This window comes from Chironomus tepperi, unplaced genomic scaffold (assembly GCF_022539635.2).
Source record: "Chironomus tepperi strain 1889 unplaced genomic scaffold, CSIRO-AGI_Ctep_v1 contig_161, whole genome shotgun sequence".
In the NCBI taxonomy this organism is placed as follows: domain Eukaryota; kingdom Metazoa; phylum Arthropoda; class Insecta; order Diptera; family Chironomidae; genus Chironomus; species Chironomus tepperi.
In genome coordinates this window covers 1,282,353-1,310,303 of record NW_027226283.1, presented here as the reverse complement: position 1 = coordinate 1,310,303, position 27,951 = coordinate 1,282,353, and the positions used below count along the sequence as shown (strand labels likewise).

Here is a 27,951-nt window from a genome sequence, read left to right as displayed (position 1 = left end):
TGTTCTTTAACATACACACATGTTTTTCTCACCATACAAATCATACATATATAAGGTCGAATTTGTAGGAAAACTGCTTAGTCGATTTTTTAACTTTCAACACGAACATTCAAGAAAAAAAAAGTCCCAGTGAAGTTGTAATAAGAAATATTAATTTAATTTTAAAGTTAATAAAAAGCTATTATTAAGTAAGTGCATTGACATTATTTTGTAGATTGAAAGTGAAAATAATTTACATCGAGTAGCCGCATCGAAGTAAATAATAAAATTGCATTCTAAGCACGTATGCATTATTTTAACAAGCATAAATGCGAAATGCAACTAGAATATCTCAATTAATAAAAGAAAGGCGGCAAATTGATGAATAAACAGTTAGTTTTTGTGTCATTGGCAATCAAAAAAAATTTAATTAAATTAGATTAAATGAAGAAAGTTGCAAAAAATTGTGCATGATAATCAAAAATACATTTCATGTCAACAACGTCGTTGTTGAACTTGAACTTTAAATTCTGAGAGAGATTCTGTGACTTCAAGTGCCAAATTATCAAACCCGTGTGTTTACATACAATCCAATAATTTCGCTTTCAAATCCAATTATAGAAGAATTTTTATATAAATTTGAGTATGTACATATGTTATTGTATCAAAATAATTTAAAGCATCTACCGGCATCAACGATTGAATGCAGTTATCAATGTCAATGAAATACTTCATGAGGTCATCATAAAATTTCTCTCAATGAAATGAAATTGAGATTGTATTCAATTATGTGTTATGTGGGTCAAGCACATGGTCTTATTAGAAATATATACATAGTCATAGTTATTGGTAAATATTCAATAAATGATAACCGGGAATCTAATAATTTTCCATCAGATTTTTGTCATTTTTTTAACAATCCCCGACCCTTCTAACAAAAAGACAGTGAACTCCAGCGTATTTTTTATAGTTTTCTAATTTAATCATGCAAAGTTGATTGAATGAATAAAAAAAGAAAAGAAAAGTGATAAGAATTTTATTGAAAATTATGCGTTTGTACATCACAGCGAGAAAGTTCATTGCGCGAGAATGTAATAGTATAATAGACTTAGTAGCGTATATGCTGAATGTCAAAGACATTTGTGAAGTTGTCCGATCGTTCAAGCAAAGAACGATAAATTGTGAATATTTTTTTTTGCTTCGTCAGTGAATTGCAATTGGCACTAAAAGTCAATAACTTCTGAATATAGATTTTCGATTAAAAGTATAAAATTAAATTATTCATAACTTGTTTGGCGAGTTCTTCTAATTAATTGCATTCAAAGAATTTCACACTCAAGTATTTTTTTTTTAAAAAATATCAATTCAAAAGATTAGCAAGTATATGATGGATATAAACATGATAATTTAAATAAAAAAAAAAGTAAAAAGACAAGCAACAGTCGTGTGTGCTTACATAGATGGAGAAAAGTTCAAGAAGAAGAATCTATAAATATTTTTTATTATTCAAGAATTTTTGGTAAATAATCTCTTAAGACTTGCTTAAGAACGTCCAAATTATTGGAAGTGAAAATAAAGATAGAATGTTGATTTTTACAGCTACAAGTTTTTTTTTGTGAACATCCAAATGTTTACCTTTCACTCATTTGGTTGTCTTAATTGAAAAATGAGAGTTTTTTTCCAATTCTTTTTCTATTTTTTAGCACAACTTAGGCAAAATGGAAAGCTTTTAGGTGTTAGTGGCTATTCATAAATGACAGATGTCAATAATCTGCAAAGTGTTTTTGATAATTCTCTGCCTAATTTCATCTAAAATTATATATGCGACCACAAATTTGGGAAAGCTACTTAACAGCCATCCCATCCCTCCCCCTCTCTCTCCCTAAATTTTGCGTTTCATACATCTAATGTTTCATAGTTAGTTTATGCAAGACGTAATTTAGGAAAGATCACTTGTTGAGATCACAATCCATCGGCTAGTCAAAAAACGAGTATTTATTCTCTCCTAAATTTCTCGAACCACTCATATTTGCGAAACATTTATAGCTGTGAATGGCAATGAACTTCAGAAGAAATTTTTATTCCTGTTTCATAAACTCTACTGTTATCAAAGTTTTACTACGTAGTATTAATGAAATTGTAAGAATAAATCTAAAAAGTTAAGGCAAGTCATTGAAATTGAAATTAAATAAGGCATAAGAGTGTTAGAAATTATTAAATTTAATCAAAGCCTTTTCGGGTTGTCTTTTGCATAAATAGTAACGGTTTTTAGCAAGTTTTGTTGAACTTTCCAAGCATTATTAATGATTTTGAAACAAATTTGTATGTGATTTACTTACTTTCTTGGCTGGGGCGCACGTGGGTTCATTGTCGGAGCCCATGTAACCAAAATATTCCATATATTTTCCTTCGACATTAAAGGAAAATAATATGTACTATCCATTAATATATCAAAATTTTTTTATTGTCCTTGTATGTTCTAAAAGTATTCCATTGATGGACTACCGCAACTTGCGAAAGTTCGAATCTCAGTTTTTCACCATAGAAAAATTTTTTTGGCAAGAAAAATAAATTTTGTTCTAAATTTTGAATTCTGTATACTTCACAAGAGCACACAGAAATCACTTTTATAAGTCCGACCCAAATTTATATGGAACTTATAAAAAATTATGAATGTGTTCGAGACTTAACAGTATGCAGCTTAATTAAATTAAGCTTCTTTTTTCATTTTTTCATGGTGTTAGTGTACTATAATTAAGTGCACACTAATACTTTAACAATAAAAATACATAAATATTCATGGAAAAAATACAAAGAAAACATGTGAATATTTATATGCATTTTATTGTCCATCAATGTATTACTTTTGTATTACATTGGTTTTCCCTTTACGTACTACATTGATGTCATATTGCATCTTCCCTAATTATCTTCCTTTTCAAACGACAAGGGAAATACATGGAATGTACAAAAGTATTATCCATGGAAGATTCTTATGTAATACACAATTCTTCCTTTTGGTTACATGGGAGAGCATGTCTATCACCGGGCCTATCGTTTGTACATACTTTTAACAGTTTGCATATACTTAAGTATTATAGTGACCTAAAGTGACTGAAATTTTGAGTTCCATTGGTAGTGCTAAAAATTTAATTTTCTTTGCTGATTGTTGTGCGTAGAAATAACTATTCATGATTTCTAAGCATTTGAGTCATTTCAGCAAAGAATTAGTACTCAATTTCTATTTAAACATTGAGTAAACTTTAACCCGAACAGCACGTCGTATTCACTAGGACACCTGTGCGTCAACGTGTCGCGAAGTTGAACATTTTTACGTTTACGTATTGTGCTGCTCGGACAAATTAACAGAATATCGTTCAGATATTTTAAATGCGAAAAAGTTTTTGATCTTATGTAATCGATGCCGTAGTAAACTGTGATATAACCAGATAAAGCATAAAAAGTAGTAGTAGAAAAAAAGAGAATGGTAAAGAAAGAATCGAGAATAGTGTGAAAAGAGAAAAAGCACGTGCTTCTCTAGGGTAAAAGCTAGATTGTAAAGCATGGGAGGAGTTAGAAGATAAAGTTTTCTTACTTTAAAGACAAGCATTGCCAGTCATTATTTTAAAGATCAGTAGCTGTTCTGAATATTTTATTTATGTATGTTCAAAATTGAAAGTTAAGACATGACTATAATATATATTCGCCTTAAATAAGTGACGTTCATTTTCACACCAATTTTAGATTTAATATTGTCACAAAAAATGAAAACGATGTCAAGTGCAATTGCATGCAAAAATAACGACCAGATTGTCAAGGTTAAATGATCAATATCATACATTATTTTCTCCTCTTTTTTATTCAGTTGATTGCTGTAAAAAATGGTGCCAGTAACAGTGATATTAATTTACATCGTTGTCGCATCGTTTCTGGTTTATACGTTCAGAAACAAAAAACCGTTAAAGTGGAGTGACTTTTTCCTGAATGGATTTCCGATGTTGAAAGTTATTAAAAATGATAATATTTATTGCATTCCTGGACCTATGAGGTTACCCTTTATTGGAACTAAATGGCAACAAACGAAAATGAACAAACTTCATGAATATTATGCAGGTAAAGTTTTAATTTATTGGAATCTAAATCTAACTTGACATATAAAGAGCATCCCGAACAGCACCACATGTTCGGTAAAATACCGCTTTGTCGTCATATTAACGACTAAACAAGAAGCAACTCTGACTGCATCGTAAAGACTGATTTTGATTCATTTTTACGGTTCTCATCACTATGCCGCTCGGGAATGCATTTAAGTTCAGTAGTCTGTATGTTCTATGTTTGTAACCTTTACGTATCATTTTTATAGATTTAAATAAAACATATGGTAACATTGTGATGGAAATGAACGGCAACATACCTGTGATATCATTATTTAAGAGAGAAGACATTGAGAAAGTTCTACAGTTTAATTCAGGTATATTTGCTTAATTTATAATATTTGCAACCTTAATATATCTGTGATATTTTAATAGCTTATCCATTCCGGCCACCAACTGAAATTGTATCATTTTACCGGCAAAAGCATCCAGATAGATATTCATCACTAGGTCTGGTAAATGAACAAGGACCACAATGGGCAAAATTGCGATCAAAGCTTACCCCAAAAACATTGGAAAGTAAACGAATGCTTTCGACATTCTGTCCGGAACTGAACGAAATTTGTGATGAATTTATCAACTTGATAAAACAAAGAAGAAGTGCTGACAATATTGTAGAAAATTTTGATGACATTATGAAAATGATGTCACTTGAAGCTTCATCTAGTCTAATTCTTGGACGTCGAATGGGATATTTGCAGGAATCTGGAGAAACGAATGAAAGTTATATAGAATTAGGAAATGCTGCTAAAAATATTTTTACAATTTTCCGCGATGCATTTTATGGTAAGTTGATTGATGCTGTTTTATGCTTGCTATATAATATATGTATTTATTTTTTATAGGCAATTGCCTTTGGAAGTACTTCCCATCAAGAATTTATAAAGAATATGCTGAGAATGAGGAGAAGATTTACAATATAATTTTAGATATTATTAAGAATACTATACAGAATAATGAGTTTATGGCTCAAGACAAGGATAATGAAAGTATTTTGGTGAAAATTTTAAAAACAGATGGACTTGATATTAGAGATAAAATAAGTGGAGTTATAGGTAAAATATTTTTAGTTTTTGATGCCATTCACAAAAGTATTCTCGTCAATGAAATAGAAATTCAGCATCCTTTCACTTCAAATAAACTTAATTTTTTTTGACAAAAAGCTCGAAGTTAACTCGAATTTTGATGAATTTTATGCGAAGTATCCGAGCGACACAAATGAAGAAGGCTTCACCTCGGAGCTTCTAATGCTCCACTAAACCTCCTCTATTAACACTAAAAAGATGCCGTCTATGTTTAGTGGTGCACCCTTCTTCATTTATACAGTTCGGGATAGTCAAGTAGAGTAGACTTCGAGCTTTAAATAGACAATCATAATTGTAAGACTTTGTTCTAAAAATACCAATTTTTCTTATTCCAAAAATAGATTTTTTGACAGCAACACAAGTGCTATCACATACAGTTATTTTCTTGTTGAGCTTCATATCTTCAAATCCGGAAGTGCAAGAGAAAATATTTCAAGAATCTTCTACATTAAGTGATAATCCATCATTAGACGAACTGAATAAAGCTCATTATACTCGTGCAGCTATTCAAGAAAGTTTTAGGGTAATATTATTAATTTGATGGATATTTCATCCTTTAATGGACCTTTTTCACATTTTCTAGATATCACCAAGTGGTAAATTGTGATATTTCTAGTAAAATAGCAATTAAATTTACCCTCTTAACTTTAGCATTCGCAGTTGCACGAATTGTCGAACAAGATTTCAATTTGTCAGGATATCACGTAGAAGCCGGTGTAAGTTTCAAATAAACAAACATTTTTATTTTACTTTGTCTATAATGCGCACAATATTTTCATTCATTCGACAGAACATTGTACTATGCCACAACATGATTGCATGCAATAAAGAAGAAAACTTTGAAAATGCTAAGGAGTTCATTCCAGAGAGGTGGTTAAATGAAAACGGAGAAATGAATCCAAATCAGCCTAAAAATTCATCGATCGTCGTTCCTTTCGGTTGTGGAAGGTAGTTTTATAAGGCTTTAAATTTTCCGCATGTCATTACTCCTTTAAATCATCCTTTCTATAGGAGAACATGTCCTGGAAAAAAATTATCAGAGATGGAGCTGGTCATATTGGTGATAAAACTTGTAAGAGAGTTTAAAATTGAATTCACAACACCATGTGAGCAGCAATTTGAATTCGTATTAGCACCTCGAGGACCAATAAATATCAAATTTGAAAATAGGGTATAGGTTTTATATGTTATATAAATTAAATTTATTTAAGTACGTTTAAGCATTTATTTAATAAATTTTAAAACAATATATGACTAGTAAATATTCTATTATAAGATAAAGCTCGTGTGAAAACTCATAAGTAGCTGTGAAAAAATTTATAATTAAATGACTATAATATTTTGATCATGCACACATATCATATAATATTGCAATTTTTATATGTAATAAAAGTATTTTTAATTAGCCAGAAATAATAAACATTCATAATTGTTGATTAAATACATTTTTTTAGTCTTAAAATTAGAAGCTTCAATTTGCTCTTTGATAATAGCGCGGAACACCCGAATGGGATGTTTTTGGTCGCGATGTCTTTGTGCGCGCAGCGATTGGTTCTGTTAAACCATCAATGTTGTAGCTTAAGTACACATGACTCAAATCAATATAATCTTTATCTTCTTTGGAATGCTTTTGTTGCTCGTTAATATTTTTGCGCATATTATTACCGGTGTAAGCTACACACTTCAATTGCCATTCACCGATTTCTTCATTCCAATATGTAAATTTATCGATTAAAGTTTGATATTCCTTTGGTATATAGTTATTTATGACAAGTTCACATAATGCCAATTCTCGTGACAAACTACGAATATTTTCGTATATACCCTCCTTTTCTCTTTGCTGTTCTTGTTGCTGATCAGCAAGCTCTGATTTCAAACCCATAAGCATTTGCATAACTTTTTGCAATTTTTTTGTCTTTCCAGTGCATTCTTCCTGTAAAGAAGAATATCTTTCTTCAATGTCAATTCGTTCAGCTTCAATTTTCTGTAATGTTTGTTGCAATTCTTGTTCCTTTTTATTTGTTTCCTCAAGTTCAGCAACTGATTTTTCCAAAAGCTGTTCTTGTTGGTATGCTTTCTCTAAAAGATTTTCACCTCCAATAAGAATCTTATTTTCAAGAGATTGCAACTTATTTCTTAACATATCTTGTTCAGTTTGTGCAATTTTGAGAGCATGCTCATGTTCCTGAACTTTTTTCTCAAGCAATTCTTTTTCTGCGTCAGATTTTTCTTTCTGCATTTCATCTTTTTTAGCCTTTGATTTTCGTTTCTTCGTGTTCTTCTCCTTTTCATTCTCTTCGATTTCAATATCAGAATTTTCATCCTCTTCCTCAATTTCACCATCAACTTCATTCAAATTTGCATCGAAAATTCCTTCTTCTAATTGACGTTTAAGCTCCTCGATTTCTTGTTGGAAATGTTTTAAAAGAGCATCTTTTGGATCCGAATTAATATGAGTATGATTTTGAATACTTTTAGCACGGCCAGCATAACGAAGTGTAGAAATCGTTTCAACATAATTTGTGTCTGATGGAGAAATTGTGGCAAACATTAAAGTTTTGGCATTGCCGCCAAGAGAATCTTGAAGTAATCGAGTAAGTTTAGAGTTGCGATATGGAATATGTGAACTTTTTCCATCAACCAATGCACTAATCACATTTCCCAAAACTGAGAGCGACAAATTAATTTTAGTTGCTTCTTTTAATCGTATTCCACTAGCCTGAGTTTTTTGCTGTCTTTCACTTCCAGCGAGATCTACTAATTGTAGTTTACCCATCTTTACTTGCTGATTACCAGTTTCATCTGTTGTACTAGATTCAATAGTAATCGAGAAAATTGCATGAGATCTTGAAGAAACACTGTTGACTAAAGTTGATCCAACGGCACGATTTTTATTTCCCAATTTCATAATGTTGTCCAAATCATCGGCATTATGAACAACATATCCTGAGAGATCTTTTACAAAAACGCCAATATCCGATCTCTCCTTGACCTCTAAACTTTTATTAATTTCTTTTCCTAGAAGGTCACGAACTTCTTCATTATATATCTCCATATAACTCACGCGAACTAAGAATCTGAAAATTCGAAGCAATATAAACATTATTAAAACTGAAACTAACAAAAACAATAAATTCAATTAATTTAAATTACTTTTCATTCTCTTTCGCTTTTGCAATATGCCCAAAAATGTGAGCAAAACTATTCGGAATAATTCCTCTTGATTCGGGGCAATCTGAATCACCGACCATAGTATAAGTCTTGCCCGTTCCAGTCTAAGCAATTATAAAAAAGATTAATTTCTTTGCCAAAATTCAATGTTTAGAACATTTTAAATAACTTACTTGACCATACGCCAATATAGTTCCATTGTAACCTTCAAGCACTTTATCAACGATCGGACGTGCCGTATTTACATATAAATCAATCTGCGAAAAAATAAAAACAATTACGTTAAATTTGTTCTTTACACATAAACATTACAGCATCAATATGGAAAAAAATATTATGTAATTTAACGCCAGTAGAAACAACACGTTTTATAGTTGAAAAAAAGAACTTTGGTTGTTTTTAATGCAACAATGGTAATAACATTATTGTGATAACAAATAAATATTAAAATTCATTCGGAAGTGAAAAAGAAAATGAATGAGCTTCTTTCAAACCACAAAAATATTTACCATATGAAGTTAAATATTGCTTCATTTACAAGGACAACTTAACATGTGCCATCAAATTATGCGAATTCATTAAAATAAGATAAAGTAAATAAATTTACAAGCTATTCAGATCTCAAAGATTCATTGCTCCAATCCTAGACCTACAATTTAATGTATCTATCCTTTAATTTATTCAGAGTCATGAAAAAGGACAAAACAGGCACTATCGGGAATAAAAAGTACTAAACCATTCCAAAACCTAGCCACTACGATTCACTAAGCACAAGAAGCAAAAGTGCCTTGATAGCTCACTTAGCAAGGTGCGGGTCACGAAAGTTGGTGTTGAGTTTTGAACTCCAGGGTTCGAATCTCATCACCGACCTAGTGGTTTTTCGGAAGTTTAGATACTTCGGCTTCTTAAGTGTAGCAGTTTATTGACGGGAACTAAGAATTAGGCAACGTAAAATGTTAGAACGGGTCATGATTGATGTAGTTGGAATGATAATAGAAACGAGAGCCGTAAATTCATCGCAGAGAGCTTTTATGGAACGGACCTGGATGCATAATAATTAACTGAATAATTGGAACGAGAGCTTACATTAAAACCGAACCTAATGGAGTCGCCAGATTAGCTACTACACATCAACACTGCAATTAGGTTATGTGCTGTATACTTGAGCTTATATGTCCATAATATAGATTTAAGAATTATTGTTAAGTTTAAAATCGAAGCGCTTTAAGAGTTCTTGTATGTAACGTTGTCGCTCGATTTAAGAGGAAGGATGAATAAATAATAAAAATCCCCAAAGGATTTTTAAAAAAAAAAACTAAACATTTTATAACTACAGTAAATAGATTGCGTTCTAAAAAAGTTATTAATTCGCTTAATTTTTTAGCATTTCAAAATCCAATGCAGTGTGTAGTACTGATTAAAGCAAAAACACAATTATCACCTCGTTTTTTACTTGAAATGCTATCTAAATAACTTCCACAATCATTAAATAATTTTATGTAAAATAATAAATTTGCAAATTGCGGTGAGGATAAGTGCCTTTAGTATAGACAGTCAATGCAAGAAAGTGAAAACAAAAATAAAATCACATTGTTGCACCGCAAAGCCACAAAAACCGGTAAAGATGTAAGAAATCCGAACGTCTCACTTCGTATTCATTCATAAAAAAAATAATTCATGAGAATAGTAATGCATCGGCACGCGTTGGCCTAGTTTTTATAATGTCCTGAGTAGGTGTTGTAAAATCGATAAAAATGAAATTAATTGTATTAAAAACGCAATATGATTTTATCAAACATAAGGAAAAGGGAAGAAAAGTTCTCGAGCTAAGTACATACTCGAGTACTAATATGAAATGCGTGTATTTAATTAAACTAAATTAGGGCAATAATAAAACGTCTTATGGATTAATAAACAAAAGCATCGATATCATATTTTGAAAATTGTGAGAAATATATGAATAAAAAATAAGACCATAGTTTTATTACAGTATTAGCTGTGTATGTTTCATTAAAGAATACTTCCTCAGTTTAATGATCAATTATTCTTAGCTCACATGTTGTGAGAGGAAGACAATTCATCTTACTACATAGTTGGTAAATACTCATTTGTTTTATTAATCATGATGATGACAGATCATTGTTAATTGGATCAATGTGATCATAGCCGCCCACGCAGAGTTAATAAAATGAAAATAATGAATGTTGTCTGAAGAATTGCAATTAAGAAGAAAAACATTAATTTACTTCTATGTGTGCACTCTCAATACATTTTCACAGGATAAATATTTCATTCCTCATTATTTATGCTTATCTTATTTCTATCAATTGAGAATATGATCAGACTGATGACTTGTCAACTTTTGATCCAGAATTTATGCTCATTTGAATAAATAAACATTAAAAAGTGTATGTAAGCAATTTTTTCTATCAAGCTTATGCTGCAATAATTTCCAATAAAATGAGAACTAAAGTTTTGACTCAAAAATATTATTATTGTTTTTCTGTAGTATCTTGTGTGCTGAGTTTTAACGCTACTCGTAGTAACTAACACACTTGTCGTAATATTATACATCGTGAAATGAGGCGCACATGGTTAATTGACAATAATCGTTACCTGGGTTACGATAAAAGTTACTACATACAAAACTAAATGAATTCATGTGTTGAACTCTTTAATTTTTAAAAGTCAGTATGAACAGGTACATAAAAACAAGTAAAACATATCAGAGAATTGCCAAGTCAACAACAAATAACAACGCCAGAGAAATACGGATATCAAAGTACATGGCAGAAACCTGTTTTCATATAAAAACAAAGAACGATTTTAGAGAGTAAAAAAAAGAGAGAGAGAGAATGAGTAGCTCATAATAGAAAAACTACGCGCGTATTCGTATCTGCATTCCAAAGCAAAAGTCGTCGCGTGAGTACTTTTCTTCAAAAGACTATCATTATTCTACAATTCGTTAAACGATCACGACGTACATTTTTGTTAGTTTTAATTTTTAATCAAAAAATTGTTCTCGAAAATAAATTTAATTTGTGAAAAATTGAAGTTTATAAGAAATTTGTTAAGTGACGGTCAAAGTTGAATAAATTTGACAAAGTTTTTATAAAAATTTAGAAAAAAGTATGTCAACATTTTTTTCTTGGTTTACCTTTCTATGCTCATAAGCCATATTCAACATAAAATTATCATTTATAATATAAAAAGACTTGATATTTTATTAATTTAGTGAATGAAAATCATATTAAATCGATCATTGTGATATTATGTTGTGAATGATCTTGAGTGTTAAAAAAGAAAATGAAGCCATTTATTGTAACAGAAAAGAAAATATTTTAAATTATTCTAATGTGTATTGTTTGATTTATTTTCAAAACACACTTCAAACTCAAAAACGTATTACCTATAGTAAAGAAAAAATTGTCTTGATTTCTTAGCTATTTCTTTTTATGTTGATATTATTCATTCAATAATTGTTCGCCATTTACATGTATTTGTGTTTGATGCTTTTTTGCCGCGCCCTTCTTCTAAGCTTATTCATCTAATTACATTGTTACACATTACGATCATGTATATTCTAATAAGACTTAATTGAGTCATCTTAATAATTTGAATATAAAGACAATTCTAAAATGCTCATTTCTAATTGCTACAAAATAAGTTCGTATTTTATTCATTAATACCACGACATATGGTCTCAATAAATGTTTGTGCATTAATTCTTGATTCATTCATGTGTAGTATTTTCATCATTTTTGTTTTGTTCATCATATTCATCACTTTTACGATCACTTGAAAGATACATACAATGAATATAGGTATTTAAAGTAAAAGTACATTATCACGTTGCACCTAGCTTCAAATTCATCAATTGAACTTTTCACGCCTATATTGCATGAACAGATTTCTATTCGATCATATTATCGCTAAAGATCTAATTGGAAATATTAACAAATTATTATCAATAACTACTTTGCTTTCAAAATTTTAATATGTACTTATTTTCTGAATTGAACGCACTCCTTAATTCTAAGATTGATAATCAAAAGAATATTTTAATTGATTTTAACGGAAGAAAATTAAAAACATCCGATAATAACATAATCAGTGAGGCACATCAAGAAATTAATAAAAATTAACCCCAAGATCACAAGCCTTTCTAATGACTTAAACAGACATAAAATGACCATTTAATTCTTATCAATCAACAGAAATATCAAGATTGACAATGACAGGAGAACAAGGAACTTTAGATTCGTCATTGGGTGGGCACTATATGAATAAGGCAAGCAACTATGGCCCAGCTGTATTTAAAACAGCAGAGTTGGTAAGAAAAAAAAATAAATTTATTAAAAGAACACCGCAGGATAGTCCATTATCTTTAATTAACGTTCTGCGTCTAAATCCTTTATGTCACGAATAATTGTAAAAATGTATGCTTATCTATCTGGGCGCTGTCAAAAAAATTTCATACAAAAGCTCTCCTTTGATTTATTTTTTACTAAAATGTTATAGTAATTAAAAATATGTTGAACTTTGCAGGTTTTATGTATCGTATCCATTGGACTTTTTGACGATCCTGCAAATAATTCACGCTTTAGAATTTTCGTTGGAACACGAACAATCGCTTTAGCCTATGTTACATTTGGTTCTTTTGTTATCATCTCAGCTGCTTATTTAATGGGAAAAGCGTTTCGAGACACGTAAGAATTAAATTTATGAAGTACCTACATGAAATTTAATGATTTAATTTTTTTCATTCATTTAATATTTCAGTTTTCCGTGGAAAGTAACAGCCTTATTAAATCTTGTTGGTACAATTTTGTTCACGGCATGTGCAATTACAATTCTTAAGGATTGGTCAGAAACAAAGGAAAGAAACTACTGGCCACCAAACACAACTAGAATGGATCTTACTTGTGCAACTGGTGCAATCTCAATCATTGGAGCTATTGTTTTCCTTTTTGATATGCTATTTGTTTTCCGCTTAGGTGCACGTGGTGAAATCCAGTAAACCTTTTCATTTTGTTCTTTTAGAATTATATAATTTTGTTGACACGTTTTATTAACGTGTGAACAAATATTATTTTGCATATTCGTCTATTTAGAACCCTAAATCAAACTCTTTCATAATTTTTTCTCATAAATACCTAAGTAGCAAAAAGGAAAAGAATATATCCTCTATCACATCTAATTTTTAATATCTCACATTCCTAACAAACCCTTATATCGATACATATAGTTAATATAGTATATTTTTTGCAATAATGCGCGCAATCATAGAGAAATATAATTTAAATGAGTATAAAAAGATACTGACAAAAATTGACCTTATTATGAATCTCAGTTCAGAAGATATATAGTTAACATTATTATATTAACTAAGTTAAATGAATCTTTTTAATGTATATGTATTTTTTGTTGTTAATCATTTTGTTTTAATTAATTTTAATACCAAAAACTAGATGCTAATTAAGAATTTATATTTTTTTATTAACTTTTGTATTGCTGATAACGAAAGAAACAAACTGATTTAATGTAATGTTTGAAGCCGTTTGAAGCTATCGAGTAAATTTTGGGAAGGAAAGAAGTAATGGCATTCATCTCATTTTAAACAAAGAATATTTTATATGTCTTAAACAGCAATTCCAATTTCTGCCAATAAAATTTTGCTTGTACCCAACAAAAAAATCACTTGTCTTTGAATTAGTAATGAACAATTGGTAGCCATAGAGACCGTATGTTATGCTAATATAAAATTAACACTTCCAGTTGTTTTGATTGTCTTTAAAAGTACTTTTTTCCAGACGTATACATTATAATAAACAGCATCAAAGATAAAAATTTGACTCACCTGAGCTGAATCTTGATCAAAAACATTATCAAATCCATAAGTTTTGGCTGGTTCATTGTTTGTTGAATTTGGTTTTTGCACAATGATTAATTTGTTATTTTTATCAACTGTAACAATATTTTTCACATTATTATTTTCCTGTGGTCTGACTCTGACAACAACACGAACATTCTCAATTTCATCTTCTTTTGATTCCTAATAAATTAAAGAAAAATTTATATTAATAAAAGTTTAGTCAATTTTCATGGACAAATTTTTCAAAAGTGAAAATTTGAAATTTTTATGATCTAAAAGATATTTATATTACTTACTGGCATTTTGATGTGTTTTCTGGGTCAATTATTGATCTATACTGTTAATATTATCATTAATATATTATTTAATACCTTTATTTTCAAAAAATTAAACCATTTGTTTTTTATTTTCAGTAGTTTTATAATTTAGTGTTGCCAATGTTCCTTTTTATTTTATTTTTTAATAATATTAGGGACCGTTTACAAATGACGTTACTCCAAAACCAGGATTTTAAAAACCCCATCCTGTCAATTTTTTCTTGTTTTGAACGAGATTGCACAGTGTTAGTCTAAAAATTAGACATCATTGATGAACGAACCATTTTTTAAAAATATGATTGAAGCCAACTTCAAGTTGGTATGTTTCTTTTTTTAAAAAAATACATAAACTCGTTAATATTTATAGGAATTCTTATGAGATTTTTCAAGTTGTATTTCTTTCTGAGACTTTTTCATTTATCATTTCAGTGTTTTGTAAATTCTTAATTATTTTTAAAGATCCTCCTACTAAATGCAAAGATCCTGTTATCAGTACGTTAATTGGCATTGAGTTATTGTCTTTAATGTTACATATAAAGTCTATAGCGTCTTGCATTGTCTTGAAACATTCAATAGTTTTCGGCTTTATTCTTTTGTCTGTACTCATTGTAGTCCAAATCTCTTTGTGCTTTAAGCATCGATCGTATTGTACATTTTGGTGAATATCAGTATAGTTTTCTAAAAATAATAAGAAAAAAATTAATAAATTTATTGATCTATCCAAAACTATCAAATAATATAGCTTACCGCTTTGTTTATTGGTTTCCTCATTTGCAATGTTAGTAGTAAAGCAAATAAAATCAAATGGAATCGAATGTAATGATTGCAAAATATGTTCTGAATCTCTATCGCCAGTCACATTGAATAAAAGTATGTTTAACGTTTTTTCATCCACATTTACAATTTTTGAAGAAAACCATTTCGATGTGATTAACATGCTGTCAATTGTATGGGCTCCATCAAGATAAAAATTAATTCCTTCAGATTTGATCTTTTGAAAACGACCTTCAAATTGGCATTTTTGAATTGCTGCAGTAAATTTGCTCTCCACTACAATTAACAAATTATCGCTAAAATATCTTTCTGATAACAACATTCTATTTTTAAGCCATCGAGCACTTAGTTGAGTTGCTAGTGAAAAATTAATTTTGTTAATGTCTGAAGTTTGCTTAAAATCTGGAAGGCTGCAATTATGCCATACATATTCATCAAAATGTGGAACTAGAGATAACCTTTTGCCTTTCAACTCTTTAAATCGTGCCTCTATAACGTCAGTCACGCTATCTTTAGATTGATTCATGTAATAAACATACGAATCTTTTTTGATAATTCCAGCTTTTTGCCATGCAATATCTTCTATTGTATTTCCCAATAATTGCGTATGTTCTAATTGTAGGGCGGTAATTCCTACAATTTCAGTATTTCTTAGAATATTTGTGGAATCATATTCTCCGCCAATTCCCACTTCAACAATAGCAACATCTACTGCTTCCTTCACAAAAATATAAAATGCCATAATTTGAAGAAATTTAAAATATGACGGTAAATCATGCTCGTGACTTTTTTTGCTTTGCAGTGCATCATAAACTTCCCAAAAATATCGGTTGAAATCACTTTTTTCAATTGGTACCCCCATCAACTTGATTCTTTCAGTTACAGACACAAGATGCGGAGATGTAAATAACCCAGTTTTTACGTTATATTCTCGTAAAATTGCATCCGTATAAGTGCAAACTGAACCTTTTCCTTTACTTCCGCTCACATGAATTACAGACAATCGATCCAGTGATTTCATGCTAAATCCATCAATGCGCTCCAAAAATTTTTCTGTGTCTCTTAAATTCAGATTAGCTTCATCGTGTATCTGTTGCTGTCTCAATTTTAATGACAAATTGACCGCAGACGCATTGCTTTGCAAATTATTTAGCGCATTAATTGCGTTCTAAAAAAAACACAAGAAAATATGTGTTTAAATTAATTAATTTAACAAGAACCAATTGAATGATAAACCTAAGCCTAAAAAAATGTGTGAATTAAATTAATTTTTGTTTCTCACCTCAAATGTTTTTTTAGCAAGCATCTTTGATTCTGTACAAAAATTACTTTTTGCCATGGGCAGCTTTATTCGACTAAATGGTTTTATCATTTTTAATATCATGGCTTATTTACGGCTCTCATCATATGTTCAATGTAAACAACTCACTCAGACCTTCTTGCTACACTAATTTACATGCATTTTTAAATTTTTTTCAGCCGTTAAAATAAATTCGACGAATTTTTTCGACGAAACAAAATTCAAAATTTCAAATGATTTCTCTCCCCAGTCCAATGCAGTCCAATGAAGTCGTTGGAATTTTTTGGTAATCGACAATCCTAGCTATTTTAGTGTTTTAGATTTCTGCATCAATTGCATAGAAATTTGACTAAGCATGCATGGCTTTTAATGTGAAATTGGATTTTTTGGTTGTTAAAAAATGGACTTAGCATGGCACACATAAGATTCTAGTAAAATTGAAATTTATCTGAGTTGCTTTATTAACTTACATGTATTCACTTATAAGTTTTTATTTAATATATATTCAAAAAGTAATAAGTAACTCGTCCAGTTCAATAAGCATTACTATTCTCAAAATATTTGTGTATTTATTTTTAAAATTGGTAATAATTTTACAACATAAGTTTCATTTGTTCGATTTGATGATGAAATGTTATTTTAGCATCACACCATTTTGTCCGAATAAGCTAGACAAAAAATAAGACTTGTTAAGTTAACAATGTTAATAATTATTAATTTTCACTAATTAGGTACCTTTTCCAAAGGCGATATTTGAATACTCAGTGCATCATTCTCTTTGAAGTCGCATTTACTATTGGGATTTGGCATTTTTTGCGAAGAATAGCCATCTTCATCATCTTGATTTCTGTTGTCCACAGTCATCGATATAAACAAATCTAAATTATCAATGAACAATTCAATTAAAGTAATAAGTGAACATCTCCTGACTTAATTTTATGAAAAAAAAATTAACAGTTCTCAAAAGCATTAAAAATTTTATTTACTTCCACATGTATAGTGATGCAATTCAAAACGTTTCTCTGCATGATAATTACGAAGAAGCTCCTTATTCGAATTAAATATCACACCGTAATGGCCAGTGCAACACGTTACCTTTTTAAAAATTAATTATCACTTTATTACTAATATCACAGTATGAATTAATTAAATTGTATACCCAAATCGGAAAAGCCGGAGTTTTTAATCTAGAGCCAGGTTGGCGTGTTGTAAGTGTTGCACCTTCTCCATCCCTTAAAAAATATCATTATAAAGAAATAAATGTATTTAGTTGATCTGATTTAACTACCAAATTAATAAACCAACTCCCGATCGACATAAAATTCCTTAAAAAATAAACAATTAAATATTTATTCTGCGTAGGCAAATCAGATAAAAATTACCGAATTGCGGTAAAGCGTAATGATCTTCATCTCCAACATAAATCACACCGTTATGCAAGTAAGGCTATAATATTAAATTAAATATAAAGAATTTGTTAAATAAACATAAAAACTCACAGTCGCTCTTCCAGAAAGCAATAAAGTTATAACATTCAAGGATCCTTCTTCATGATTTCCCAACAAATGTCCAGACTTTTTCAAATCCATATCTGCTCGCACATTTTCAAACCCACGTGTCCAAACAGCTGCATATAATAATAAAAGAGCACCAGGACTACCATCATCAGTAAAGAAGAATAGATAACGCTTTATAAATATTTGCAAGTCATCCAACTTATGAAACTCAAATATATGCAGCTAATATTGGGAAATACAAATAAAAATTGAATAATATTTTTGTGGAATATTCTTTAAGGATTCCTCACCTTCTCAGTAATATTATCTTGAAAGTATTGATTTGTATGACTTATAGGTGGTTGTGGACCTTTAAATTTTTGTATGGATACAATGTTTGATTATTTAAATAAAAATATTGAGCTAAATATTCTTACTGTCACAAGGAAGGCATACAATTGCTTTTTTCTTTTCTCCTATATTCCATATAATTTCAGACATACACGTCCATAATGCACAAATTTGTTCACTTTCACTAGGCTTCAAAAGTTTTTCAATTGGAATGGACTTTTCTTTAGGACGATTCTCAAAAATAAAATGTTTGATAAGAAATGCTTGAACCACAGATTGAAGACCTCTGGTTGCATTTTTAGGACATTTCAAACCAAATGTATATCCATCTTTTGAAAATACCAGCCCTGTTCGGGTCCATTCTCCTCTCGGTGGGGATGATGCACTTCCAAAAACTATGAATTTTATAACTCGTACTGTTAGTGCGGGGGATTGTTTTCAAGACTCATAACTTACCTGTCTGTCTAATATCCTATTTTTTTTAGAAATAAATTTATTAAGTATTGAATTTTATTAATTTAAGATCTGACTTACAATAGCTTCCTCACTAAACGAAAGAATGTAAGAAAAAAATGCAAAAATTTCAATTATTGTATAAAAATATTTATTATTTTATTACGCTTTGATTGGACGTCCACCAACAAGTTTGACTCGAGACATCCTTACTGGTCTTCAGCCGTCAAAAGAATGAGAATTTAGCAAGAAAGTTTTTTGAGCAAATTTTCCAGTGTGCGAACAAAGAAACACATAAGTATTCTCAGTGCTCGTTCCGAACTTTCATTACCATTATGTATATTTTAATAGCTATGCTTTGAGTGCTTTCGCACCCTCTCAAACATTTCCTTTATATGATACTTCCAATAATATATATACTTTCATCATACAATAACGCATAGAAAATTGAAGGAAAAATCAACAATATAAACAATTTTTCACAAACACCTTTTGGCGATAACACCGAGTGATTTTCGCGCTATTGGAAAGTGGTTAGATTTTTATGGCTTGAAAGCACGAAAATATATCGCATGCGAAAATACTTTGTATCTTCATTTAAATGTCTAATAAGCTTTCATTAAGCGAAACATGATAGGATAGAACATGCTCATTTCGTGATGATTGAGTGTCAGTCTGTAATTGTATCAAATCTTTATACTTATTACTTTTCCATACATCATTTCAGTCGAACTTGAAAAGGTCTTATCGTTAGTATAAATATTTGTTTTCTATTTTATTATGTTCCTTCATTTAATCGATAATGTTGTAGATCGTTGTGCTTTGCTTACTTTTTATCAAGGACATTTTGAAAGGATTTTAAATGATTTTATCTTGGACAGTAGTGCCAATTAGTGCAATCTCATAAAACACCGGAATACACGTGGTCGGTAATGAAAGGGTTAAAAATTCCCGTCTCACGATCATTCGATCACAGATTGCTTCCGAGGTTCTAATCTGCTACGATATGGCAACAACTATAGAAAAAATGCTTTAAAACATTGTTAGATCGAATTATTGTTCTATACGCTTTGAGAAGAAGCTTTAAATAAAGCATTGGAAAAAAGAAAAGAAAAAGTTTGTTTGTATCGAGCCTTAACACAAAGACAGCTTCAAACGACCTTTGATGTAATCATATAAACATTATTATCTCGAAGAAAAATAAAAAAAAAAATATTCACATGAAAGTTTAATGAAGCTATTTACATATTAATACATAGAAATGATGGCTATTCCTCACACATCGTTATCACACGATTGCTTAGTTGAAGACGTGTGAATATATAAAATTATGTGAAACACTATTTGTATTCTCATATCTCATTTTTGCATATATGCAGAAAATCAAGTTTGACAACTTTACAAGAAAAGTTACTTGAAACATATGTTGTGTTTCAAGAGCCTTATATCCAAAATTATAGAACAATTATTGATAACAGTTTGAAGAATGATTGATTTGATAGTCAAACATTATTTGCGAATTTAAAAATAACAAAAAATGCCATTTTTTATGAACATTGTATCAAATTATTCAACACATCTTTAAAACATACCGGTTTCACAATTTCTCCAGCAGAATCAAGTAACATAAGTTTCTCAAATACCATTGAAATTGTTTGTATTTTTCATGATTGTAGCTGTGTAGCAGCCACAAATGCTGATACGTATATATACATTAATACGTTAACAGAATAAAAAATATGAGTATATTTTACAACTCTTAAAAACATTTGTTAATAAACTTTCAAGCTGTACAGTCACATTAATGTGTTTAGTATTCAAAATTATTTGAAAATTGCAATCAAAAAATTAATTATAGATGCAATAATTTAAGCAATCGTGATAATTTAATATCGATGGGTTTTGAAACAAATTGTGATTAAAAGAATTGAATAAATTGATGTCATTTTTGTAGTTGTGGAATCCCATAAAAGCGAGAAAAAGAAAATCACTTGAAGTATTTTCGATATTGCGAAAAATAAATGGTAGTGATAGCCTTAAAAAAGTAAATAACATATAAGAGACACTTGATGTATTTCCAGTGAAATCTTCAAAGTTTTATCATGTTGAAATACTGACTAATAGGAAGTTAAGATTTATAGTATATTGCAGAAGAACCTTGAAATTAGTTAATTATGTTTTACTGTGCTAACAAAAATCTTCAAATTTAATAAAGACTGTCAATTTGTGAATTTAATTTATTATTTGCAATGAGGAAGTTTTGAAAAAAAAAAAAATATAAAAATAAATTAAATAAAATAGAAAGCATTATTACTTGTGTAAAGTAAAAAAGACTTTAAAACAAAATCATGAAAGTGTGGCGAGCACAATAAATTATTTGAGTTTTATTGCTATATTTACTATGACTGCCAAATTTCAACAAATTTTTAATACCATAATGTAAGTAAATGATGATGATGATGATGATAATCTCTTTAGAATAAATCTATAGTGTGTAGAGTTGTAAACTTACATTTTTAAATGACGTCTATAAAATAGAGATCAAATTTTGTATGGAAACGAGTCGACTTTTTCATACAAAATCTTAGTCGTAATTTAAGCTCTGTTTTTAAAAAAAGCAGGATCTTCAAACATTTTTCCAATAAGAATATGCTCCTATGAGTAGATTCACTTATAAGTTTTCAGTAGTTAAAATTCTTCTGTGACCAAATAATTTTTATGGTCGATTTACCGAAAAGATTTAGAAACAGGCACAGGTTAACGACATTAGTTAAGACATTACAATAATAAATGATCTCAAATTTATCAACTATTATCAATCAATTGGTTATTGAATTTCACTAAATTAATCCTGAAAAAGTTTCTAAAACTATTTGCCCAGCTTGATGCATATATGTACATTTATTTCATATATCAAATAAGGCTCAATGTTAATGTTTACTCTTGAATTTATTTATTTTAAAAAAGTTTTCTATGAAGGGTCGTTCACTTATTAAGTAACGCCGTAAATCTTTTTGAAATTCCCTTCGTAACAAAATCTCCGATGATTGTTTGAGGCATAACAAAAACTTGACCCTTCCCCACTCCCCTTTAAGGCTTTTAGAGATCGAAATAATAGATGAATAAACCCTCTCCATCTTTTAAAAATTTCCTTGCAAAATAATTTGTGTTGTTTAATCTGATACAAAATAATCTAACCCACCGTCCGGAGGCCTCCCCCAAAATGAAAACGTAACATGCAAACGATCCCTAAGCCTTTAAAATACATACCCATAATGATTCACATATCAGTTCAACGCTTTTTATAAACATTAAAAAAAAATACTCTATGTTACTGATAACAAAGTGTAATATTAACCTGTATAGCTTACGTACAGTCTCTTATCAAAATTATCACCTTAAAATTTGAAACTAGAAAATTGATAATTTTTTTTGTGTACGTTTCTAATGTCACGACATACATAGTATTTTTTTTTAATTCCAACATTTTATGATATATTTAACTCTGTTATATTTCCAGCATAATTATATTAGGGGAATTAGTATTGGTATCGTCAACTGAATTGATCTCTCAAAATGACTTTCGTTACGTAGCATATCATGGTAATAAAATATTTCAAATCATTTTATCGATCCTTCGATAAATAAATCTTTTATTGTTTCGCAGATCTGCTTACAACATCTAGTCGATATACTGATCAAAATGTCACAACGTTTTCACGTCTTTACATTGACGTGAACAAAAACATAATCATTGCAGGTGCTAGGTAAGAAGCTTATGTATAACTATGAAAAAACATGCATACTTTATCATACATATTAAGAGCAGCAAAAAAACTTTTATGCTAAATTATTTTTGCCAATGTCATACTTATTGCTAATTCTATAAAATATGCAATGAGATGTTGACTTCAAGTGGATGAAAAAATTTATTCTATTTTATAAGAAATATTTATTTTGCAATGGTTGGTTCTTCATTAATATAAAGCGAGAATCGCCTACGAATTATGTCGCCATGTCTGAGATTTTTATTTAAAACTAAGCCTACGCGCTTAAAATGCACCATAATACAGACATACAGTTCGTGTTACAAGTGATCATTTTTCTACAATCATTTTATTCATACTTACAGTTTGATGAGAATCTATCAAGAAAAAATGCTTGTGGACCTTCTTAAAGATTCTTTTGTGTGCAAAAAAATTATAATCAAAAGTCCACAATGACATAACTTAATTATGAATTTGAGAGCTTAATGATCGCAATTAAAAATAAAATATGCGACAATCCACAACCTTGCTAGTTGTTCAGACGCGAAGAAATAAAAACACGAGTCCATATTAAAACAACGATTTTCAGAAATTCGAAACCTCATTTTTACGAAATCTTCATTTTACGACATGCTCATTTTTGCGAATGACTCATTTTTTCGAAAAATTTCTCTTCATACAAATTCAATATAAATTTCAAATTTAGAAAAACCGTTAGGTCCAAAACGCATTCTGATTGATAAAAAAGTTTTTAAAAAAATATCAAAAATGAGTTTTTATTACATTTAATACAACTAGCTATTGTGAGAATGTCATACTAGTTCATTTTTGAACTTTTTTACTGCGAAATTTATCAAAAAAATGTGTTGGTAAATTAACGGTTTTTCAAAATTTGAAATTTATTCAAAATTTAGATGAATGAAGAACAAAATTTTTCGTAAAAATGAGTCATTCGCAAAAATGAGTACTTCGTAAAAATGAGGTTTCGAATTTCTGAAAATCGTTATTTTAATATGGACTCTAAAAACACATATAATCAAGTTTTTGCAATAAATTGATTTAGGCGCCTCTAAATATCTCTATACATACGTTACCTTACTTACAAAATCAACCTTCTTTAACAACTTGTATTCACTTTATTTGGGAACTTGATTTTTCTGTTTAATGTACGAACAGATTGCTAAAAGGAAAATTATCATGTTAAAATTTCTTTTCATAAAAATATCGTAAATTTGAAAGTGCTGTATACCTAAACAAGATTTTTTTTTTAATGGATAAACGTCGATAATTTATAAAATATTTTTGTCTGGTCTATTTTTATATTACAGAGACTTCTTGTACAAATTTTCATTACAACTAGATTTAATGCAAAAAGTTAAATGGGAAGCTAGTAAAAATTCTATTGATACATGTCTGCAGAAAGGTCAGAATGAGAAGGATTGCAGAAATTATATAATGGCAATTCATGTGTATAATGACGAGATTCTTGTTTGCGGAAGCTTTGCCTATTCCCCAAATTGTTCATGGAGAAACATTGATACACTAAATTTAATAAAGCAAGAAAAAAGCATTGGAAAAAGTCCATTCAACCCTCGATCAAACATTACAACTCTTGTGACAAATGATGGCAGAATGTTTGTTGGATCAACAATAGACTTTTCAGGATCTGATCCTGTCATATTGCGATCGGATCTCTCGAGTGATTATTCAAAAACTTTGAGAACTAAGCAATATAATGATTTAGAGCTTTTTGATCCACAATTTGTTGGAAGTTTTGAACATGCTGACTTCATTTATTTTGTATTTCGTGAAGTTTCTATTGAAGTATCTAGTTTTGGTGGCAAAGCAATTTATTCGAGAATTGCAAGAGTTTGCAAAAATGACAATGGAGGTACACATATATTCAAAGACAATTGGACATCATTTTTAAAAGCAAGACTGGTAATATTAATGACTAATTTAATATATTTGTCAAGTCATATAATTCTTAAATCTTTTATAGAATTGCTCTTTGCCAGGTGGAGACTTCCCATTTTATTTTGATGAAGTTCAAGCAATTTCATATTTAGCAGATGAAGGCGAACTTTATGCAACATTCTCAACACCAGAGTATGTACCCATTAAATTACTTTCTACCCACTTAAATTAACTATTTATCTTTTTAAATAAATTTATAGAAATAGCATTCACGGTTCAGCAATTTGTATTTTCAATATTTCTGCAATAGAAAATGCATTTAATGGACCAATAAAATATCAAGAGACCCCGGGATCACCAAATTGGCACCAAAAAACGATAGAGTCAAGAAATAATTATGATTGTAAATTCAACCAAAAATCATCAAGCAATATATTAGACTCGACAAAGTATCAATTATTGGAAAAATCTGTTCAACCTATGAGCCTTAATCCTATATATGTGACGAAGTTGGAAAGATTTTATCACATTTCTGTCACAAAGATTGCAACTAAATTACATGAAAATGTTAAAGTAATTTTTGTATCTAACGAGGAAGGATATATCAAAAAAATATCTGTTTTGCCAAGGACGAAGCAGTCATGTTTGATAGAAATTTTGGAACCTGAGAATGCAAACTCAAAAATCGAAACTTTAGAATATTTACAGACAACTCAATCAATTTACATAGGCACAAGTAACTCACTGATGAAGATTCCATCACAACGATGCTCGAGGCATTTATCAAAAGTTTCATGCATGAATTCGATGGATCCTTATTGTGGATGGAATGATTTAACACTTGCTTGTACATCCGCACCAAACAACGATCCATTAACATCATATTGGTATCAAAACTCAACTATGTGCCCAATATTAAGTAAGTCATAAAATTTATTTGATGATTAATTATCTTATCATTTTTTTATGATTATTTAGCTGTTCCTGTTGATGGTGGATTTTCTGCATGGTCTTCATGGTTTAAATGTGCCAAGAATGATAACGAACCATTGATTGGAAACGAAAATAATCCAGATACATGTCTTTGTAGAACTAGAAGCTGCAATTCACCTGGTAATTTATAAATTAAATTATTACATGAAGCTTCCTACATAAAATTTTATTATTTTAATTTTTAGCACCCAAACATGGCGGAAAAATATGCGAAGGTCATACAATACAGGTTACAAATTGCACTGTTCATGGTGGATGGTCTGAATGGAGTGCATATGGCGCTTGTAGCCAGACATGTGGAGTTGCAATCAAAGTAAGAAAAAGAACTTGCACTAATCCGGCGCCTAGACACTTTGGAAGAATTTGCGTTGGCAGCAATCAACAAGAGATTTATTGTACAGATTTACCACCTTGCCCACAAATAAGTCCAACATTGGTTGGTCAAATTGATGGTCAGTGGTCAGAATGGAGTGAATGGAGTCAGTGCTCAGTTCCTTGTGGAAAAGGTTTTAGAATCAGGGAACGAAAATGTAATGATCCTGCACCTCAAAACAATGGATTAGATTGTATTGGATGTAATGTAGAATACGAAGAATGTAACAAAAATCCTTGTAATGAAGTGAAGAAGATTGGACCTTGGACAGCATGGCTAGCTTTTAATAGTTCTGAGTATGGACACATGGAAAAAAGATATCGTTATATGTGTAAAGCACCAATCACTGATCCAGGAGAATTGAAAATTTCTTTACTCAAAGAAGAAACCAGAATGTGTAAAAAGAATGATAATGTTTGTCAACGAGTATATCTTTCAAGCAAAGCATCTTGGGGTTGCTGGACTGACTGGAGTCCATGCAGTGTAACATGTGGCAAAGGAAGAAGAGTTCGATATAGAAAATGTTTGTCATCAAATGGTGACATATTAGATGATAAAGAATGCGGAGATAGTCCCAGTGTACAAGATGAAATTTGTTATAATTCAAGTTGTGATCGTAAGTTCAGCTTCATTAATGTTTTTAATTTTTCTTCGACCAATGAGATTTTAATGATTATGTTTATTTTTTTTTCTTATTTAGCGGCATCAAAAGAATGCGAAGAAAACGGAAGTAAATTTCAGCTATGTGATAATGCTTCACAAGAAAGACTTTTAAGTTCATCTATAGGAATACACTGGATATTTATTTTATTCTTCATATTTACAATTATCTGTTGTGGAATCACAGGATTTATAACAAAGAATATAATTGAACGTAAGGCTAATCGCGCAAGATCTATTGGATCTCCACATTATTTGTCAACGTTTCCAAATCAATATTCAAGTCTACCAACTAAAGATTATATAGAAAACAATCGACCCAAACGTCAACCATCATTTAGTGGCAGTACTAGTCGGTCTAAAGTTCCAAATTCACAAGGGACACTAACAAAATCAAACAATAATTTGTTAAATCAAAATACACCAAAAATATTGAAATTCCAAAATGATACCGACACCTCCACAATGAAACGAAACTCCGCTTTGAATAATATGCGCTTAAAGCAAATAGATGATGACAGAGATAAATACTGAAAAAGTTTATCATGCATGTTTTTATGAATTTAAAAACTGAATCGATCTCATTTTTATAAAATGAAAAAAAAAAAAACAAATAATTTTTAAAATTTACAGAAAAGACTTGAGGTTCTAGTAGAATTTAGGTAATACTTGATCACTAGTGACATAAATAAAGACAATAAGTAGCAATATTTCGTGAATAAATTTTTAGGATAATTGAGTGAGTGCCAATATTACTTAGCCAGTTAATAACCTATCATTCATAATAATATAAGAGCTGTAAGCTAAAAGCTTCTTTTAAACTTTGAGCATAAGAACCACCCTAACATACAAGCGTATGCTCTATAAGCATCTTCATATTAGATATGCACATTGGTACCTTAAAGTTCTCATTGAGCATATGCTTGTATGTTAGGCCAACAATTAAAAAGACAATCTAACTAACCAAAATATAATCATAGTTCATTGTTAAAGAAGATACTTCTTTTAATAATGTAAAAATAATGACTTACTGATTTTAAACCTTAACAGGCACAGAGTCCGCTTTTTGGTACCGTAGTGACAATTTTGTACCATGAAAGCATGCTCTTTGCCTGTCAGGTAAAAAGCTATCTCTATTCTAAAAGAAGGAATGAAATCATTCATAACAAATTGTGCCATTAAGATAGGTTGTAAAAAAACATAAAACTTAAATGTACTTAATGCTGCTTAAAGCATAAATAAAATAAAATTTTAAATTTTCAGTTGAAATTAAACAGAAAAGATGT

The 27,951-nt window shown here is 29.9% G+C and overlaps 6 protein-coding genes across 8 annotated transcripts; 3 read left to right on the top strand and 3 right to left on the bottom strand.

The window, feature by feature from the left end:
• The first annotated feature begins 93 nt into the window (after positions 1-93).
• Positions 94-6,623, top strand: shd (cytochrome P450 family 24 subfamily A member shade). Of its 2 annotated transcripts, none has more exons than XM_070637019.1 (10): positions 94-188; positions 3,845-4,092; positions 4,343-4,450; positions 4,509-4,919; positions 4,979-5,188; positions 5,560-5,741; positions 5,802-5,814; positions 5,870-5,934; positions 6,009-6,166; positions 6,230-6,623. In XM_070637019.1, exons 2-10 carry the CDS (start codon positions 3,861-3,863, stop codon positions 6,393-6,395), a joined length of 1,545 nt encoding a protein of 514 aa, XP_070493120.1. In that variant the 5' UTR covers positions 94-188; positions 3,845-3,860; the 3' UTR covers positions 6,396-6,623. The 2 variants fall into 2 exon arrangements, with proteins under 2 accessions (XP_070493120.1, XP_070493121.1); XM_070637020.1 differs by lacking the exon at positions 94-188 and adding an exon at positions 1,549-2,143.
• Positions 6,446-14,887, bottom strand: Klp64D (kinesin-like protein 64D). The gene is made up of 5 exons (XM_070637016.1): positions 14,561-14,887; positions 14,250-14,444; positions 8,563-8,646; positions 8,372-8,493; positions 6,446-8,295 (listed from the first exon to the last, which is right to left on the bottom strand). Exons 1-5 carry the CDS (start codon positions 14,564-14,566, stop codon positions 6,690-6,692), a joined length of 2,013 nt encoding a protein of 670 aa, XP_070493117.1. The 5' UTR covers positions 14,567-14,887; the 3' UTR covers positions 6,446-6,689.
• On the top strand, positions 11,337-14,080 carry LOC139088022 (uncharacterized). Of its 2 annotated transcripts, XM_070637021.1 has the most exons (5): positions 11,337-11,518; positions 12,137-12,213; positions 12,607-12,722; positions 12,938-13,098; positions 13,172-14,080. In XM_070637021.1, exons 2-5 carry the CDS (start codon positions 12,204-12,206, stop codon positions 13,407-13,409), a joined length of 525 nt encoding a protein of 174 aa, XP_070493122.1. In that variant the 5' UTR covers positions 11,337-11,518; positions 12,137-12,203; the 3' UTR covers positions 13,410-14,080. The 2 variants fall into 2 exon arrangements, with proteins under 2 accessions (XP_070493122.1, XP_070493123.1); XM_070637022.1 differs by lacking the exon at positions 12,137-12,213 and having other exon boundaries at positions 11,338-11,518.
• A 54-nt stretch (positions 14,888-14,941) lies between the features above and the next one.
• Positions 14,942-16,797, bottom strand: LOC139088020 (uncharacterized). The gene is made up of 3 exons (XM_070637017.1): positions 16,638-16,797; positions 15,329-16,523; positions 14,942-15,259 (listed from the first exon to the last, which is right to left on the bottom strand). The coding sequence occupies exons 1-3, from the start codon at positions 16,737-16,739 to the stop codon at positions 14,967-14,969; spliced, it is 1,590 nt and encodes a 529-aa protein (XP_070493118.1). The 5' UTR covers positions 16,740-16,797; the 3' UTR covers positions 14,942-14,966.
• A 401-nt stretch (positions 16,798-17,198) lies between these two features.
• LOC139088232 (inactive ubiquitin carboxyl-terminal hydrolase MINDY-4B-like) lies at positions 17,199-20,329 on the bottom strand. The gene is made up of 12 exons (XM_070637352.1): positions 19,122-20,329; positions 19,037-19,049; positions 18,959-18,974; positions 18,589-18,897; positions 18,463-18,521; positions 18,155-18,394; positions 18,038-18,101; positions 17,944-17,980; positions 17,815-17,887; positions 17,642-17,750; positions 17,391-17,533; positions 17,199-17,323 (listed from the first exon to the last, which is right to left on the bottom strand). Exons 1-12 carry the CDS (start codon positions 19,160-19,162, stop codon positions 17,249-17,251), a joined length of 1,179 nt encoding a protein of 392 aa, XP_070493453.1. The 5' UTR covers positions 19,163-20,329; the 3' UTR covers positions 17,199-17,248.
• A 421-nt stretch (positions 20,330-20,750) lies between these two features.
• On the top strand, positions 20,751-27,946 carry LOC139088210 (semaphorin 5c-like). Its single transcript, XM_070637319.1, has 9 exons — positions 20,751-21,394; positions 22,476-22,558; positions 22,623-22,722; positions 24,051-24,663; positions 24,725-24,831; positions 24,900-25,558; positions 25,618-25,752; positions 25,818-26,621; positions 26,706-27,946. The coding sequence occupies exons 1-9, from the start codon at positions 21,357-21,359 to the stop codon at positions 27,197-27,199; spliced, it is 3,033 nt and encodes a 1,010-aa protein (XP_070493420.1). The 5' UTR covers positions 20,751-21,356; the 3' UTR covers positions 27,200-27,946.
• Positions 27,947-27,951: the final 5 nt, after the last annotated feature.